This window comes from Capricornis sumatraensis, chromosome 8 (assembly GCF_032405125.1).
Source record: "Capricornis sumatraensis isolate serow.1 chromosome 8, serow.2, whole genome shotgun sequence".
NCBI lineage: Eukaryota > Metazoa > Chordata > Mammalia > Artiodactyla > Bovidae > Capricornis > Capricornis sumatraensis.
In genome coordinates this window covers 77,430,209-77,447,856 of record NC_091076.1, presented here as the reverse complement: position 1 = coordinate 77,447,856, position 17,648 = coordinate 77,430,209, and the positions used below count along the sequence as shown (strand labels likewise).

At 57.9% G+C, this 17,648-nt stretch overlaps 2 protein-coding genes across 3 annotated transcripts; one reads left to right on the top strand and one right to left on the bottom strand.

The window, feature by feature from the left end:
- Window positions 1-1,052: 1,052 nt before the first annotated feature.
- Window positions 1,053-10,677, bottom strand: NLGN2 (neuroligin 2). Of its 2 annotated transcripts, XM_068977283.1 has the most exons (7): window positions 10,221-10,677; window positions 6,516-6,566; window positions 4,314-4,463; window positions 3,954-4,139; window positions 3,640-3,832; window positions 2,688-3,284; window positions 1,053-1,926 (listed from the first exon to the last, which is right to left on the bottom strand). In XM_068977283.1, exons 1-7 carry the CDS (start codon window positions 10,675-10,677, stop codon window positions 1,053-1,055), a joined length of 2,508 nt encoding a protein of 835 aa, XP_068833384.1. The 2 variants fall into 2 exon arrangements, with proteins under 2 accessions (XP_068833384.1, XP_068833385.1); XM_068977284.1 differs by lacking the exon at window positions 6,516-6,566 and having other exon boundaries at window positions 10,221-10,341.
- A 4,167-nt stretch (window positions 10,678-14,844) lies between these two features.
- Window positions 14,845-15,996, top strand: TMEM256 (transmembrane protein 256). Its single transcript, XM_068978230.1, has 4 exons — window positions 14,845-14,957; window positions 15,270-15,301; window positions 15,561-15,641; window positions 15,774-15,996. Exons 1-4 carry the CDS (start codon window positions 14,873-14,875, stop codon window positions 15,915-15,917), a joined length of 342 nt encoding a protein of 113 aa, XP_068834331.1. The 5' UTR covers window positions 14,845-14,872; the 3' UTR covers window positions 15,918-15,996.
- Window positions 15,997-17,648: the final 1,652 nt, after the last annotated feature.

Below are 17,648 nucleotides of genomic sequence, written 5' to 3'. Positions count from 1 at the left end.
TTTGGGGGTACTCCCCCCTCAAACCCACCTCACGGTTTGGCACAGATGAGCAATGGCCTGAGGGAAGGGCTGTCCTCAGACTGCAGTGAGGGCTTTGGTCAAACCATGCATGGCCTCTGTGGGTGGCAGGTGTCACAGTCACCCTCCGCCCCCCAGCTTCCCTCCAGGGAAGGGAGGGAAGGAGGGGCAGAGGGCCCCCCCTCCCCAGGGCTTGTCCATCCTCCTCAGTTTCTATCAGTCTGAAGTCCGTTCCCACCTGCTGTGTGAGAAGTGCTGGGCCTGAGGTTGGGAAGACGCAAGGAAATGCTGGAGAGAAAGGGGCTGTCTGCATGGGAAAACATACATCCACATGCAAGAACATGATTCCACTCAGAAATGCGACCTGGGCCCACGGGAAGACATGGTCCCAGGCAGCACAAGGTTGCAGGGTCTCCTCCCTGCCCCCCACAGCAGGGACTCTGTGTCTGGTGGAAGGCAAGGCCTGCCTGGGAAGACCTGCTTCACCTCATTTGTGCCAAGGGGGGATACACATGCTTTGCTGGGGGAGGGAGGGGATGGCCATGGGGAGGGACGGGGGGGCTGTGATTTATTTCTTCGGGCACCACCCTGTGTCATCTGGTGGCCAGGGGTCTCTGTTTGTCAACACACCACTTCCAGGGTCTCCAGGGGGTGGGAGGAAGGAGCAGGGGGGAGAAGGCATGAGGGAACAGAATTCTGGGGTACAAATCCCCGCAGGAATTCTCTGAGGGTGCCAACATGTGTCCAGGGTGGCCAAAAAAACCTCACCCTGCACATGGGAAAACACACCCCCTCGTGAGAAAGCACACCTCCACGTGGGTGTCCCAACAGAGGGGAGAAAACACCCCCCCCCCCCCACCAGTTGTTCAAAGGCCCAGGTCCGGAGAAAAGAAAGGGCCTCTCTGCTCCGGAGAGACGCATCGCCATGAGAAAACCCATGTCCACCTAATGCTCGTCCAAGTGTGAAAGCTCCACACGAGAAAAGCCTGTTGCATCAGGGAGGGCCGGGGAGGGGGTCCTCCCCGAGCTGCCCCCTATACCCGAGTGGTGGAATGGGGGTGGGGGAGCGTGTTGTTGTGGCTGGTAGCTGTGGGGGGCGGCGGGGGGAAGGGCCCGAAGGGATGGAGGGACGGGGGCGGCGGGGGAGGGGGTGGCCCCAGGCCGCTGGGCAGCAGGGTCAGGGCCCCGGGGGCCAAGAGAGGCACGTCGTCCGGCGCCCGGCGCAGGGCCAGAGTGTAGTCGGGTGGGCAGGCAGGGCGCAGGGCCTCTGCAGGGTCCGCCCCAACGCCCCCGCCCCTCTTCAGCTGAAGTGACACCAGCTCCTCCTCGGGTGGCAGCTCGCGGCCGGCAGCGGGGAGCAGGGGGCCCCCGCCGGGCACCCCAGAGCCCGAGCCGCCGGGAGGACTGAGCCGCCGGCACCGCAGCTCCTGCCGCCGGTCCCGCTTGTAGTAGAGGGCGGCGAAGGCGAGGATGTTGAGGAAGAGGAGCGAGGCACCCACGGCCACGGTGACGCTGAGCTCCGTGGAGTAGTCTCGGGAGTCCCCGGGGAAGCGGTCGTAGGCCCGGGGGCCCGGCTCGGGCTCGGGCTCGGGCGGCAGGGTGGCGGGGGGCGGCGGGCGGCGCGTGCCCGGGGCGCCGGGGGGCGGGCGCGGCGGCCAGCGAGTGGCGTAGGGCGGCAGGCGCGTGGTGGTGGTGAAGAGCTCCGTGTGCAGATTGTGCAGGTGCGGCACGAGCTCCAGCCAGAAGGCCACCTTGTTGGCGCGGTAGTTGTCGCGCACGCGCGGCTTCAGACCGATGTGCAGGTACTGCTTCTCTTTGCTGTTGAACTTGCTCCACACCACCTCCTCGAAGCGGTTGGGCTTGGTGTGGATGAACTTGGTGTCCTGTGGCACCGGCTGGTTGGGGTCGCTGTGGACACAGGCGGGCAGGGAAAGGAGTGAGGGTGAGGTCCTGATGAGAAGGGGAGGAGGCTGTGGGACCAACGGGAAGTGGGATGGGCAGAGATGCAGAAAGCCGGGGAAACAGGAAGAGAGGCAGAGAGAGACAGACACGAAGAGACAGACACTGCCAGAGACGGAGATAGGCAGACAAATAGGGATCAAGCCAGACTGCCAGAGAGACGGCCTGAGATGACGCCAGAGGGACAGAGAGGGCAGACGGACAGACCGCCAGTGACACAGGCAGAGTGAATGAGATAGAGACATATGGAAACAGAGAGACAAAAGCCCATGAGAGGCAGCTGGGGGTGGGGGGAAGCGGTGAGCAAACAGTAAGCAGATCAAAGAGAGCCAAGATATTAATGGACTTCAGGAGAGAGAGCTAGAGACAGCAATAGAGAGAGAGAGACAAACTCTTATACACATACTCAGAAACACAGATGGGAGCACTCAGAGGAGAAAGAGAGTGGTATATGGGTACGCAAAGCCAGACACAGAGCCAAAGCGATCAAGTGGAGCCCACCCGCCGGAAAGGACCTCTCGGTCCAACATTTCTGAATCTCCAACACGCACAGAGAAGCTGTCCGGCAGGTGTCTGAGTTGAGAAGATAAGAGCGCCTTGATGGAGGAATGATGGCCGTGTGACGAAGAGGGAGAGAAGGGGCTGAGGATGGAGGGTGTGTGTGTGCCCTGACCGGCAGGGGTGCCCCACCCAGCCCCTCTGGCCCTCACCCAGTCTTGGCGAAGTTGGTCCAGTAGGTCATGACCACGGCGCTGAGCATGACGTCATTCTTAGAGAAGTTGCAGGGGAAGAGGTCGGTGGCGCCCACCATAGGCACACCAAAGACGTAGGGTAGCTCATCCCCGTGCGCTGCATCCGCCCACTCGGGCCGGCCCTCAGCCTGGCAGTGGTGGTAGAAGGTGTAAAAGTAGACAGGGGACTGGTAGTCAGCGTGCAGCTTGGCGGTGGCCACAGCCGGCGCCACCCACTGGTGGTCAGTAAAGAGCGCCAGCAGGGTCTTGCGCCGCATCTCGCCGTTGTCCCGGTCGGCCCAGTCCGTGTACATGAACTTGATGGTCTCCCGTAGCACATCCTTGCCCTCTGGGTAGCCATACAGGTTGTCCACGAAGTTGGAGACCGTGAAGTCGAAGGCGCTGGCGGACACGCCATCCTCGCTCTCTGCTGAGTCCTCCACGAACTTGAGGCCCTCTCCCTGGTTGACCCCAATGAGCATGTCGTAGTTGAGGAATTCTCCCTGCTGCATGAGGATCTCAGGGTCGTCAGGGACGACATCACCGTCCACCACAGGCCCAAAGGCGATATGGTAGCTGGGGAGAAGAGGTCAAGGTCACATCACCTGTTGGCTGGCCTCCTCTCCACCCACAGCCTGCTGAGCCCTCTCCTCGGAAGACCACTTTCCCCTAGTTGAAACCTTCAGAGCCCTTTCAGGGCACCTGGCCTCTTGGGAAGTCCTCCCTGAAGCACTTCCCGGGGTCTGGTGCATCCAGGCTCTGTTTAGGCACCTCTGCTTCAGAAAAGCTTCCAGGGGAAGGTAGGTCCATGGGAAGGGCCTGAAGTCCACCTCCCCTGGCTAAATAGACAGCCTGTGGCCCACAGGCCCCTTCTACCCTCAACCTCCTTGGACCCAGCAAGAAGAGTGGAGGCCTGGACCCAGCCCCATACCGGGCAGGCTGCACGTCCTGGTCCACCAGTTCCCGAGAGGGCTTCCGGCGCAGACACTCCACAGCCTCGGCGCTGTCCTCCCGGTCACAGCCCACCTTGGCAGCCAGCAGTCGTGTGTATTTGAGTGGCTGGTAGTTGACAGACCAGCTAGAAATGGCAGTGCCGCTCTGGGCAATGGCCTTCTGGAACAGCCCTGGCAGGACAAGCAGGCTTTAGGCTGGGCTATATCAGCCCGAGGGAGAAGAAGGGGGACTTGGTAGGGCCAGGGGTTGGGGAAGGGGACAGAAGGGACAGGCTGGGGAGGTGGCTTGTACCTTCCGAGTGGTGGGAGAGGATCAAGAGGTTGACACAGGAGGCTCCTGCCCCAGATCCGAAGATGGTGATGCGTTCGGGGTCCCCTCCAAAGTGGGCTATGTTCTCACTGAGCCAGCGCAGGGCCTGGATCTGGTCTAGGAGCCCATAGTTGCCTTTTGCAGCCTGGTCCCCAGTGCTGAGAAAACCTGGGGGCAGAGGAAGAGAGGGGGGTTCCTGAGGGTGTCATGGCACCCTTGCTCTCTTTCTGGGCAGCTCAATCCAGCCCAGAAGCCATTCTGCTTCAGTTGGGTTTAGTGTAACCTTGCCACCAGGCCCTCCTCCCAGGACTCCAGCCCCTAGAGTTGGCTGCCCACCCTCACCGAGCACCCCAAGCCGGTAGTTGAGCGTGGCTACAATGACATTGCCGTAGGCGGCCAAGACGGAGCCATCGAACATGTTCCCCGTCCCCTCCATGTAGGAGCCACCGTGCAGAAACAGCATCACTGGCTTCTTCCCGGAGTCCCGGATATCTGTGTGGGGAGGGGGTTGGGGGGATGGGCCAGGGGGTGGGGGACAAGGACACAGTCAGACCAGAAGCAGCACCTCCCAGCTCCCAGGACTGCTGAGTTCCAGCCAGGAGCTCAGGGGACATATCACTCCCATCCCTGGGGGGCAAGACCGGATTCCCCTCCCTCCCTCCCCAGCTAACCCTGGCAGAAGTTCCCTCCCCACCTCCTGCCGGCCTGCCCCACAGCACTTCTTCAAATGCCTGGCAGAGCTTCCAAGAAGCCTAACAGAGGCAGGGGTCGGGGGGGTGGCCCTCCTCAGAGCACCTGCTGGATCCAGGGGAACCCCTCCCCACACATACACAGCAAATGTCCTTCCTGCTCTTAGGAAGCATGAGCTCCCAAGGCTGGCACTAGAGCTAGAGATGCTAGGAGGGTCCTGGCGTTTCCTCAGACTCAGGCCTTGGGCCTCAGCTCCACATGGTAGCCTGGTCTGTGGGTGAGGGGGTGCCAGGCCCTAGGGTCCCTGGGGGCTTGGTCTCCTCCCCGCCCTAATTCCTTTCTAGGTCAACTCCCAAGTTACCATGGCAACCCCCAGCCTAATTACTGTGGCAGGAGGAGGCAGGGTGGGAAAGAGCCTACTTAATGAAGCCAGGGTGCAGCTCACTAGTCTGGGCCCCTGAAACTGGCCTGAGCCCTGAGTACTGGACCCCTCTCTTGCCCTGTCCCCAAAGGATCTCATGATCACTGCCATATGGAGTAGGCCCTTGGGGCACTCCAGACTGGACTGGAGGGTAACTAATTCCAGAAGAGGGTGGGAGTCTGAGAGGGCTTGTCAGGGTCCCTGCCCCTGCAGCTCCTCCAGATGGAGCCACAATACCTCCAGGCCCTCCTCTCTCTTGACACCTGCCATCTCTAACCAGCCTAGGCAACTGGCAAACAAGAGCCAAGCCTGGGCCTCCAACGCTGGCCCCTAGCGCCTCTGCCTGTCTCCCTCATCCTACTGGAAACTTCCCTCCTGGCAGAAGGTCAACCAACAGGTCACTAAGAGACTGCCCTCCACCCTGGATCTCTTCGGACCTTCTCTGCCACCTCCTTCCACCTAACTTTGGCCAGAAGCTACTAGGTGGGAGGTGCTCTCCCCCAATCCTGTTTTTTCCTCAGTTCCTGAACCTCCAGTGGCCTTCCAGGTTCAGGCTGGTCTCCTTCCCTCCGAGGTCCTGTCCTAAATGTCCTCAGTCCGTCCCCTTCTCCCCACCCAGCACCTCCACTCCCAGTGTGGGGGGAGGGGGAGTTGGAAAGGGAAGGAGCAGGAAGAGGGGCTGGGGCAACAAGAATTCAAAACCAACAACAAAAAAACAGGATCAAGAAAGAAGAAAGAAAAAAAAACAACAACCAAAAAGCAAGAAGCTCTGGGGCAGATTCAACAAGAAAAGAAAAACAAAAAAACAAAAAACCAAAAAGATCCATTTTTGGAAAAAAAGGAAAAAAGAAAAAAGTTCTTTGCACTTTTTCAAAATTTTGTGGTGAAACTTCAAGATATTGGGCCCTGTTTTCAAAAATTTCCAAATTCTTTAATTTGCTTCAAATATGTGTTTCTGCATTGGACAGGCTTTTTTTTTTGGAAATCGTAGCAATGTTTCAATTGTGTCATCAATTTGCCAACTTGAAATTTTTTTTTTGAAAGGTGTTTTGTTCCAAATTAAAATTGTCTTTTGAAATGTTACATTTCACAAGTTTCAAAACAGTCCAAATTTCTATCAAAGTAAACATTTTATCCAATTCTTTTTTTGTTTTTTTGTTTTTTCCTGACATTCCAATTTCTTTTTTCACTTTATTTTTGCCATGTTTAACCTTTTCTTGCCAGTTTTCTAGTGGGTCCAACATTGTTCAAATTTCATTTGAAGTTTTCATAATTCTTTTTTCCAATTATTACAAATTTTTCTTTTCTTTTTCTTTTTTAGTTGGGAAAACGACTGAGGGGCCTTGAGGGCTATGGGGGCATTTAGTTAGGGGCAGGGCCGAGAACGTCCTCGTATCAGCAACCACATGCAGCAGCGGGATTTTTAAATCTACCTGTGTCTGGCGGATTGAGCGTCGCCTCGTCACGTTTTTTTGTGAGCGGACCTAAGACCGGGAACACAAAACAGAGAAAAAAGGACAATTTTGTGGGGAAAGATGGGAGTCGGGGGGAGGTGGTGGATGGGGAGGGGAGGAGAGAAAGCAGAAAAGGGGAGGGTGAGGGGCAGAAAAAATAAGCCAAAAAAAGCAAAATTTGTTTGCAAGAAAAAGAAACCAAGAAAAGAGAAAAACGTTTCTACAACCCAAATTTTGTTCCCCTCCCCGGAAAAAGTCATGCCCCAAAGAAAAGGCTGGTTTTGCGGGGGGGTGGGGTGCCTGAGTGGGCTGAGGCCTGTCTTAAGACATATTGACTTGGCTGGAAAGGATTTGGCTTGTCCAAGTGTTTGCTAATTGCTGGAAATGAAACGGTGTTAGAGGTGGGGGTGGGTGGGAGGGGAGGGGAAACCAACCCAGGAGCCTGGGAGCCCAAGGCCAGCTGTGCTCCCCGCAAAGGGGGGTGGCCACCACTCAGGCAGGCCCTCTTCAGGACCAGCCAAGCACCTGCCTGCTCCCCCAGGCTGTAGACAGGAGGGGTTGCAGCAGAAAGAACTCTGCCTCTCTCTGGACCAATCTGGAGGGCAGAGGGTAGTATGGAATTGGGGCAGCCCAAATCCACAGCTCATGGCCCCTGAAAGCCCTCAGCTTTCCACTGGCAGGCAGGGAGAGGAGGTCAGTGAGCACTGCCTGCCCACCTTCCCAGCCTCTCACCAGCCAGCATTTCACTTCCATCTGCACAGACGAGCCTGACTCTCACCCCATATCCCCAGTGTGGGGCGAAGCAGGGAAAGGGGTCATCAGGTCTTGCCCTCCACTCCACCGCTTCCCTCTGACCCCCCTCCCCAACCTCATCCCTTACCCAGGTCTGCTGTCCTTCCCCCCCACAGATGGTAAACTTCCCACCAGGGGCACCAGCCCCTCCCCCCACACCAATCCCTGCTCTAATGCCAAAAGCCCCCTCCCCAGTGGGGGATCCAATCCACAAATAGGGACTAGGAAACACACTGCCCTGAGCCAGCCTGACACATAAGGTGCCAGGAGGTGCTGGGAGGCACAAAATGTGTCCCCAGAGGACGAAAGGCCCCAGACTGGGCTCAGAGTTTGGCTCTAGGCTTCTTGAAGACTGGGTGATCAGTCAAGGGAGAGCTGGAACCCAGAGGTCTGAGGGGTTCCCCCGGGCTGGTCGATTTCTCCTCAGCAGCATGGGTATCAGCATGGGGAGAGACGGGTCAGCAAGGCCAAAGTGAGCCTCTGAAAAGCTCCCCGCAACTGGTGATGAGGACCCATTAGGATCAGGGCCTGTTCTTCTCTGACAGGCTGGGGATGGGGATGAAGTGAGCAGGGCATGTGTGCGCGTGAGAATATTAAGTGTGCGGGTGTGTGTGTGCCTGAGTCAACCTCTTCCTCCCAGAGCTGGTGTGAAGATTTAGTGAGATCACCTGAATGTGTCAGGCCCCAAGCAGGTCTGCAATAAGCGATGGTTAAAAATACAGAAGGTGTGGGCTTGGGTGGTATGGGGGCAGGGTGGGCAATTTGTGTGGAGGTGTTGGGGTGGACAGTAATTCGGTGAGAAGTGCTGGGTGGATGTTTCGCATGAGGGGTGATGAGACAATAGCCCACTGAGCAAGGCGTTGGTGAAGGGATGGGGGACAGCTTTCTACATGAAGATGTGGGTGGAGAGTCCACGAGTGGAGAGCACTGTGATGGGAGGTGCGTTGGAGGCACAGGGGTGAGTGATTCACTGGTAGCAGGGCACTGGGGTAGGTGGTCCATGAGAAGGCAGGGGAAGGTGGAGTGGACAGTTCTCAGGCTGGGGAATTAGGGAGGATGTCTGGAGTATATTGGAGTAAACAGTCTACTAGAGCGGCTGGAATCTGAATAGCATTGGAGCAGGAACTTCTGTGCAATGTGTGTATGGGTTGCTTGGAAGCGTGGCTCATATGGGGAGGGGTAGTGACACTGTTGAGGTGCATGAGTGTTCTGTGATTGGTAGGTCCTCTGGCTTCAGGGAGCAAGGCATTGGAGTACCTGACCTGTGAGTAGGGTGCAAGACTGTCACCTGTGTTGTCACAGCCTGAGGTATGAAACTTATGACCTCGGGGCAGGAGCTGGGATAAGCAATGTCTGGGAGGTGTTGAGAACGCAGGGGACTGTGGCGTGAGTGACCGGTTGGAGCATATGTGCAGGTGCAGAGTTAGTAGGGTGATGGTCTGTGTATGAGTGTTACAAGGCCACAAGATCTATACACCCAGGGATCCTGGGGAGCACAGGTCTATGTGGGTGACAAGGCGCACAACTCCAGAGAAGTGTTGGCATGTGTGCTGTGTGAAGCTGCTGGGAATTTTGATATGTGGGATGTGAGAGCACAAGGTTGGGCTTCCCAGGTGGCTCAGTGGTAAAGAATCCGCCTGCCAACGCAGGAGATGCAAGAGACACAGGATCAATCCCTGAGTTGGGAAGATATCCTGGAGGAGGAAATGGCAACTCACTCCAGTCTTCTTCCCTGGAAAATCCCATGGACAGAGGCACCTGGTGGGCTACAGTCCAAGAGGTCGCAAAGAGTCGGACACGACTGAGCAACTGAGCACAGAGCACAAGGTTAGTGTGCTGGTCAGTTGGATACATGACCTGAGTGATGAATAGTTGAACTGCCTGGTCTGTAGGGGGACCTGAGTTCATGATGTGGGAGTTTTGGGTGTACAGTGGGGTTCCTGGGTACCAAACCTATTTTTACACTCATTGGAAGACGGCCGTGGGGGGACTTTATGGGAGTGGATGTTCTCTGTGGGTGTTGGGGTATTTTGGCGCAGTAAATAGGGTGTTAGACGGGTAACGTGTTTGTGAGGATGGTCTGTGGGGTGGCTGCAGGCCTGCCAGTTGCCTTCTGCTGTGGGCTGCTGGAAAGTGTTGACACTCTTGATGGTCTTGGTGTGTTGAAGGTTGGCTGGCACGGAACGGTCTGGGGGAGTGTCCTGGGGAGTACCAGAAGCTAGTAAACTGGAGAGTTCATTCAAGAACAGCCAGCTCAGAACCCTGGGGAAGGTGTTCTGTTGGGGATGGGTGGGCAGTGCTGTGAGTGGAGGGGCCCTTGGCAAGGAGATTCCCTGATCCTTTGGGAGTGCATAGGGATCAGGGGACAGAGCCTCCTGGGGAAGATGTATTCACCTCAGGTGAGGGGCCCTGTATGTGACAGGACCTCTGCCCATGCTGGCCTGGGGAGAAGGAGTCTTTGCTGTCCTCCAGTGGAGGTGTAGGTAAAGTGGGTACTTGCTGGGGACAAGCCCAGGCCTAGGGGGCAGGAGTCAGGGCAGAGCTGGAGTGGCTGTCCTGGCAGCAGATGGATGCCTCCGCCACCTGATCGCCGCCCCCGCTCCGCCCCACCCGCCCCCGTGTCCCCTCTGGTTGTGCTTCCGTGGGGAGGGGGTGGGTAGGCCCAGCTTAGTGCCTGCAGCCCTCCTCATGGGCTAGAAAGGCGCACAAAGAGCTTCTGGACTACCTAGCAGGGACTCCTATCATCCTGGGAGCCCGCAGGAATGCACCGCCCCTCACGGCCCCCCCGCGAAGGCCCAGCTCCCTCCCCCGGGCGTGCCGGTGCCAGAGGGTCTGCGTGGACATTTGTGGGCTGTGTCCACCGGGGGCCCGGCCCGGTGCCCGCGCCCTTACCGTCCTCGGTGGGCACGTAGAGGTTGAGGTACAGGCAGTCCTCGCTCTGGTTCTGCACGTAGGTGGCGGCCGCCTCCAGGTTGTCGGTGAACCACACGGGCAGCATGATGGCCGGCAGCGCCCCGTGCAGGTTCTGCGGGCAGGCGGGCGGCAGGGTCGTGGCGTTGCGCACGCCGGGCCACGAGGCGGGGGCCTCGGGCGGCTGAAAGCGGCGGGCGCCCAGGGGGGGCGTGGCGTAGGGCACGCCCAGGAACTGCACGACCGGGCCCAGGATCTCGTTGTTGAGCTCGCGCCGCACGCCGCGCACTCGCCCGTAGGCTGTGCTCACCACTGGGAAGCGCTCCTCCCCGAGGCCGCCGAGACCCAGGCCCGGGCCGCCCGGGGCGCCGCCGCCGGGACCCCCTCCCCCCCGTTGAGCCCCCGCCAGCCCCACCAGACACAGCGCCAGGAGCCACATGCTGATCGGGGGACCCCCCCCTCCCTCCCCGGGACCCCCCCCCCTCGGAGAGAGAGAGAAGGGGGGGAGAGGGAGGGAGGCCCCCCTCGCCCCAGGAGGGAGGAGGGGGCGGGGGAAAGGAGGGAGGAGGGGGTTGGGGAGGGACCTGGGTTAGACTGGACAGAGAAGGGGTCTGTTCCTCTCCATGGAGGGGGCAAGGGGTGGGGAAGGGGAAGGAAGTGGGAGAAGGCGAAGGCAGGCCCGACCTGAGGGGAGGAGGGATGGACAGACGGACAGACAGAAAAAGACAGAGGAGAGGTGCAAGAAGGGAGGGGAAATTGGATGGGGCAGACAGATGGGAATGGGGAAACAGAAGAGACAGGTGGTTAGTGACTCGGAATTCAGACCAAATTGCTCCCCTCCTTCCATCCCCCTGCCCCCTTGGCATCTCCCCCCACCCCAACCATCCCCCTCCCCTCTGCAGGGACCCATGTAGAAAAGTCTGAGGCTGAGGTGAGGTCGAGATGTGTTAAATGTCTAGGATAGCCAGAGGGGAAGAAGGGCCAGTTCCCCAGAGCACCCAACACACCCCCTTCCAGCAGGGGTCGATCCCTCCCAGGCAGGCTCTCCTCTAGGGACTCAGGAGTCCCAGTTGTCACCTCCCGGGGAGGGATGAGACAGACAAGGAAGAGAAAATAAAAATACCAAGTCATTAATTAGCAGGAAGTGGCGGGTTTGTTTATACGTGTTAATTACTCCGGAGCTGTAATTTCATGGCACTGAACCCCCACCCCAGGCCAGACTCGGGCCTTTCTTGGGACTGCACAACCCCAGCACTTTCCCTTTCCTTCAACATCTCATTCTTGAAGGGTCTGTGTAGTGGGGGAGACCCCTCTACTCCAGGTCCTCTTCATTTCTCTCCTCAAAAGTTAAGGTGTCTTGAGGCAGGGTCTAGACAGGGAGGAGACGCTGGAGGGGCAAATCTGGGGACAGATGTGTGATCCTGCAGCCGGTTGCCGGGCGACGGGATGCTGCCCCGCAATGTTACCTCGGCAACAACGGGCTTCAGCTTTAACCCCGGAGGGGGAGGGGTCTGGAGGAAGAGGGGAAGGGGCTGGATGGGTTATGGGGTCCACTCAGGGCATGAGGAGGAGAGCAGAGGCATGAGTCAGAATGCTGGAGTTTCCCTGAGTCTTAGCATAGAAGAAGAAGTATATATGTTGGGGGGAGCTGGAGACTGGGGGCAGAGAACCCTGAACGAACCACCTCTTGCCCCTTGTTGGCCAGTCAGAACCTAGCCCTAGTGACCAGGCCTCTGGCTGGAAAGAAGGGGTGCTGGGGTGGGTTTGAGGGCAATCAGATGCACCCATCAACAGTTACCCTTCCACAGTCTTGAACAGCCTTGACCCCAGACACCTCTTCCTCCATGCCTGGCATTTTGACCCGTAGGGGCAAACCATGGCTTCTTTGCATCCCCTTCCAGCTCTTCACCTCCCCTTCCCCTTGCCAGCCCCCCACAGTTGCTGTTCTGATGCCTGGGTGCTCAGGGCAGCAGGGGCAGGACAAGGGAACACATCAGACTAAAGGGGCAGACACCCAGGTCATCTCAGCAAGCCCCCGCCGCTCCCCTGCCCTCACCGCCCCCCCCCCCGCCCCCAGCCACCAGAGCTGTTTGCTGACGCGGGGTTTTCAGAGCCAGGAGCCAGCCCGCGGGTGGCTCTCTGCAGGTGTCAATGTATTCCAGAGATGAGGACACGGGAATCCTTACCACACACACCCAGTCATGCCCTCCCTTTCTTCAGGTCCTCTCAAGCTCCTGTTCCCCTGACACCTGGAGGGGGCTTGGAGGTGGCTTCCCAGGTTCTCCTCTGCCTGTGCCAGGCTAGGCTCTGCTTCCATGGCCTTGGTGCCCCCTCCCCTTCCCATGAACAAGGTCTGCCTCTGACCCCCCCTCCTTTAAGGTACTTTGGGCCCCTGGCCTCCTCCATGCCAGCCTCTCTGCCTTCCTCCCTCCCACTGGAGCCCTCCCCCCAGCTCTTCTCCATAGCGCTCCCTCAGAGCATCTTTCCGAGGCCTCTTGCCTTCAGTCTCTTGCCCCTTTTTTCGTCTCTATCTTCTACACCTCCCTTTTGGTGTTTCTCATCTTTCTCTTTCCTTCAAATCCCTTTCCCAAATTTCTCCCTCAAGCCCCTTCTATTTCTCTCTCTCTTTCCCTAGCTCTGTCTCCCCCATTTTCTCTTCCCTGCTCTCCCCATCTCTGTCTGCCACCTCTTGCCCCCCCCACCCCTCGCATCCCTCTGCCTTGCTCGCTCCATTCCTGCCCAGGCCTGACTCCCCCAGCCGCGAGAGTTGAGGGACGGGGGGGCTCAGGCCGCAGGCCCCCCCGCCTTCTTCCTGCAGTGGGGAAAATGGCTTGGCCGGGAAGGGGAGAAGGAGGGGGAGGGGGAGATGGGAACACACGGGGTCTGTGGGCCCATTCAAAGGATCATTCATGGGCTGGAGAGAGGCAGAGACAAAGAGACCGAGACGCAGAGACACGGCGAGAGCATCCCTAGGCGGAGACACGCAGACAGAGCAGGCTGGGGGAAATGAGGCGCAGGGAGAGAGAGGGGGAGAAGGGAGACCCCACTGGACCGCCACGCAGCCCCCTCCACCCGGCCCGGCTTAGCTCCTACCTGGCTCAGCCCTGGGGCCGTGGTGCCTCCATCCAGGGCTCCGAGTAGGGGGCGGACAGGCTTCGGGAGGGGGGCGGCGGCCTGTGAGCCCCCGCGGCCCCGCAGGCCCAGCCCCCGCCCGCAGCGCCTCACCCGGCGGGGGAGGGGGTTCGCCCCAGCCCCGGGGGGCGGGGCCGGGATCCAGTCGATCCTCGGGGAAAGGAGAGGTAGGGGATGGGGTCAGGAGGAGCCCAAGAACAGGGAACCCCGCAGTGGGGACGGGGACGGCGGAGGGAGGAGGGAGCAACGGGACAGGACTGGATTGGGGATCCACTGGCTCCGTGGGCTGGCTTCGAGGGGCTAGAAGGCGGTACAGGCGGAGGATCCTACGGGATCGGGTGCGGGAGGAGGAGTCCACGGCAATCCCCAGGGGCCCAAAGCCCGGGAGCGCAGGATCCGCGGTGCAGGGGCAGGGATCCAGCCGGAATCCTCAGGGAGGGGGAGGGATCTAGTCGATCCCGAGGGCGGGCGGGAGGGGGAGGTCCAGGGAGTCGGAGGAGGGCGGGAGCCGAGTCTGGAGCCCCGGGGCGGGGGTCGGCGCGGATCCTAGGAGGGAAATTGGGGGTAAGCGAGAGGCTTCGGGGAAAGCTCAGCAGCCGGGAGGCCCGGACTCCTGGCCCCGCGCGCCAGGGCCCTCCCGCCCCGCGTCCATCCCAGCCCGAGAGTGATGATCCGCCGGCGGAGCAGCCGCAGCAGCCCCGCGCGTCACCGCGCGGCCGCCTCCCCCGCCCCCTGCCGAGAGAGCGGCGCACACCCCTTGCTAGCACCCGGCTGCCCGCCCGCCCTCCAGAGTGTGGGGGGAACTGGAGAAGGTGGAAGGGGGCGGGAGTGGACAGACCGACGGATGGACGAAGCAGGCCAGGGCAGGGTGGAAACATCCCCCCCGCCCCGTGATCTCCCAGCCTCGGGGTTCTGACTATTAGTTGGGGGGCGGGGAAGAGGGGGGTGGTGAACTCTAAGGGGCGGGGGATCACACGAACAAGGCGGAGCCTTCTGGTCGGGAGGAGGGGCTTTGGTTAACGGGCGTGGTTTAAGATGATGGGTGGGGCTTCGTTATCCATGGGTCCGCCTCTTTTGGGGAGTGGGTCTGGTTTAAAGATGAAGAGGAGGAGCTTGTGGGGAAAGGGGCGGAACTTTGTCTAGGGACCGGGATCTTTGGAAATTGACTGGTGGTTGGGGTGGGGGAAGGTGTTAGGAGAGGCTATCAACTTGGAAAGTGGGCCAGTCCGTGACGCAAATCCTCTAGTCCCGCCCCCCACAACCCCGCCTACACTGCTCAGCTCCTTCGGTTTTAATTGGTTCTGGTTTCTCCGCCCGCCAGACGTCTTCGCCACTCAACAAAGGTTTTACAAAGGTCCAAGTACCCGGGTGAGGACCTGGACGCTAAAGTGAACACGGCCCGGATTGGGCACCCGTAGACCTTATTTGCATGGGAAATCGGGATTGGCTGGCTTCTTGAGGGGCCCGGGCGGTGTTCGTTCGGCTCTTGACCGTCGACAGCCATGGCGGGTCCCGGGGCTGCTTTCCGCCGCTTGGGTGCCTTGTCCGGAGCTGGGGCCTTAGGCTTGGCCTCCTACGGGGCGCACGGTCAGGGGGCTGGGGATGGAACTGGGATTGTGCTGGGGGAGATCTTTAGGATCTGGTGCATAGGCAGAGTCTAAAGGAAATGGCCCTCCCGTCGACCAGACTGCCCGCGGAACCCTGAACCTTTTAAAAAACCTCTCAGCCGGGTCCACTGGGTTCCCAGAACTGTCCGTGCGTGTTTCCACCAATCAGAAGCCTCCTGGGGGCTCCCTTTCTTGTCGGCGTCCACCCGGGTCCACCACCACCACCACCGCAGAAGTGGGGACTGTCTGGGTTGGCGCTAGGACTGGTAACCTTTGCTTCTCCTTTCCACAGGAGCCCAGTTTCCGGATGCCTACGGGAAGGAGGTGAAGTAACCGTGCTGGGGCTCCTCGATTTTGAGGCCTCGGAGGGCGCAAAGTCTGGGGTCCCTGAGAGGAGGGGAGGGACAAAACGCGCGGGTCTTTGGAGTGGCAAGGAATGCAAGTCTGAGGCCTGGGTACCTCAGGGAGGGGCAAGCTGGGGCTTGAGACATCGAGTTGGACGTTCCTGTCCACTGTGACTCTGCCCCAGCCTCCGGTGTCTTGCGTTGCTTAGGAAGTACCCCCATTTCTTTTTTTCTTACAGCTCTTTGACAAGTCCAACAAACACCACTTCTTACACAGCCTGGCCCTGTTAGCGGTACCCCTGTGCAGAAAGCCCGTCTGGGTAATTCACCCCATCCCCACCCCTAACCCTGACCAAGCCCCACCCCCACCCCTAACCCTGAACAAGCCCCACCCATTCCCTCTAACTCGCCGGGTTTTTACTGGCCTGAATTCTGCCTTATATCTCCTTCAGGCTGGGTTACTGCTAGCTTCTGGAACTACCTTATTCTGCACCACCTTTTACTACCAGGCTCTGAGTGGAGACCCCAGCTTCCAGAATTTGGCTCCTGTGGGAGGGAGCCTACTATTCTTCGGCTGGCTTGCCTTGGCTCTTTGAGCTTTCTTGTGTTTAATTTCTGGGTACTTTTTTTTCTTTTTTTTAAGTATTGGAGCAGGGAAGGAATTAAAAGAGAAAGGCAAATAAAGAACTTCGGAGTTTTTGTTCATCTAACCTCATAAAAGAGAAAGGGCAAAAATTGTCAACCTTTGAACTCCTTCCCTTTCCCAAGACCAAGTCAGCGAGGCTTGGGTTTGGATTGGAGTCACTGTTCACTTAAGGTTAACTTGTTATGAGGTTCTTAAACTGGTGGGCGTTAGAGTCATATAGAATGCTTGAACTAACACAGATTCTTACCAAAGCCCTCTTTGGGGACTGGGAATCTATTCTAACAAGCTCATCTTGTGGTTCTGATGCTCACTAGCATTAAGCCTAGATTTTGGTAGGGTAGTGGTTTTCTGGGGCACCCACTTACTCTAGAAGTCAAGGTTAAGGCAAGGTGGGATGGGGTGTCATTACTTACAAAATACTTTGGGGTTCAAAGCTGAGACCAAACATCATGTGTTGGGAGTCAGAAAATGCTTCACAGTGCTTGAGATGGTTCTTAAAAAGAGCTCTGTTGTGTGGCAGAAACACAGGGAACAAAGAGAAGGAGATGGGAAGGGAGGGGCATGGGGCCACCTGAGTCCCCAGTGTGGGCTGAGTTTCTTAAGGCAGAAAAGGAGTGAGAAAAGGTGGCCAGGCAGGCTGGAGTAGCACCCACAGCAGAGAACTGGATGGTATTTAGGGGGCTGATTTTTATTAAAGTGTTCATCAAGTGTTGGGTCATGTGTCAGACAAATGTTACAAGGAAATTGAACCAAATGGTTGGATAAGACAGATATTATCTTTCCCTAGTGGGGTTTTCATCTAGTACTGGAAACAGACATTAAACAACTGAATACAAATATATCACTATGAGATGTGCTATGTGCTTGAAGGAAAAGAATAGAGAGGCCAGAACAATGGGCAGGGAGGGGTGTGTCCCTTGAGTTAGGAAGGCCTCACAGAGCAGGGCCCCTTAAGGCTGGAATCAACCATGCACAGAGTGGTGGGAAAATGTGGTTTTTGGCAGAAAGAATACCTGGTAAACAGGCTGAAATGGAGCAGTTTGAAATCCTTGAGGCTGGAGAGAATTGAGCAGATTGGAGAAAGCAAAAGCAGCTTGGCTGACATACAGTGATTAGAGGGTCTCCCATGGCCAGTGCAGGCCTTGCAGGCAGTGGTGGTGAAGCACTCAGAATTTATTTCCAGCGTGACAGTAAATCATTGAAAGGTTTAAAGTGAGAGAGTGCTAGAGTCTGATTTATATGTTTAAAAGGTTTGGAGAACCAATCAGAGGACAGCCCAGAAGCCACTGGAGGTCCAGCTGTGAGATGGTGATGGTGGCTTGGCTGAGGGGGAAAGAAGTGGTGAAAATGGTCCAATTTAGAAGATGAAAGAGAGGGAGATTTCTGGTTTATGGACCTGGCTAAGTGGAGGTGCTGTTACTCAGATAAGAAACTGAAGGAAGGGACAGATTGAAGGAGGTCAGTTTTGGACACTTGCTTCTGAAATGACTGGGAGACATCTGAGTGGAGATACCAAGCAGGTAACTGGGGAGCTCAGGGAGAGTGATCTGGCCTCAAGTTTACTTCACAACCCTCTCTGGGCAGTCTTCTATCCCACCTCTTCCCCATTCATGGGAAAGGTTCCATGAATCACTATGATCTCATTTGCCAGACCCAGTGGATGATTTTCAGTCTCATCTCC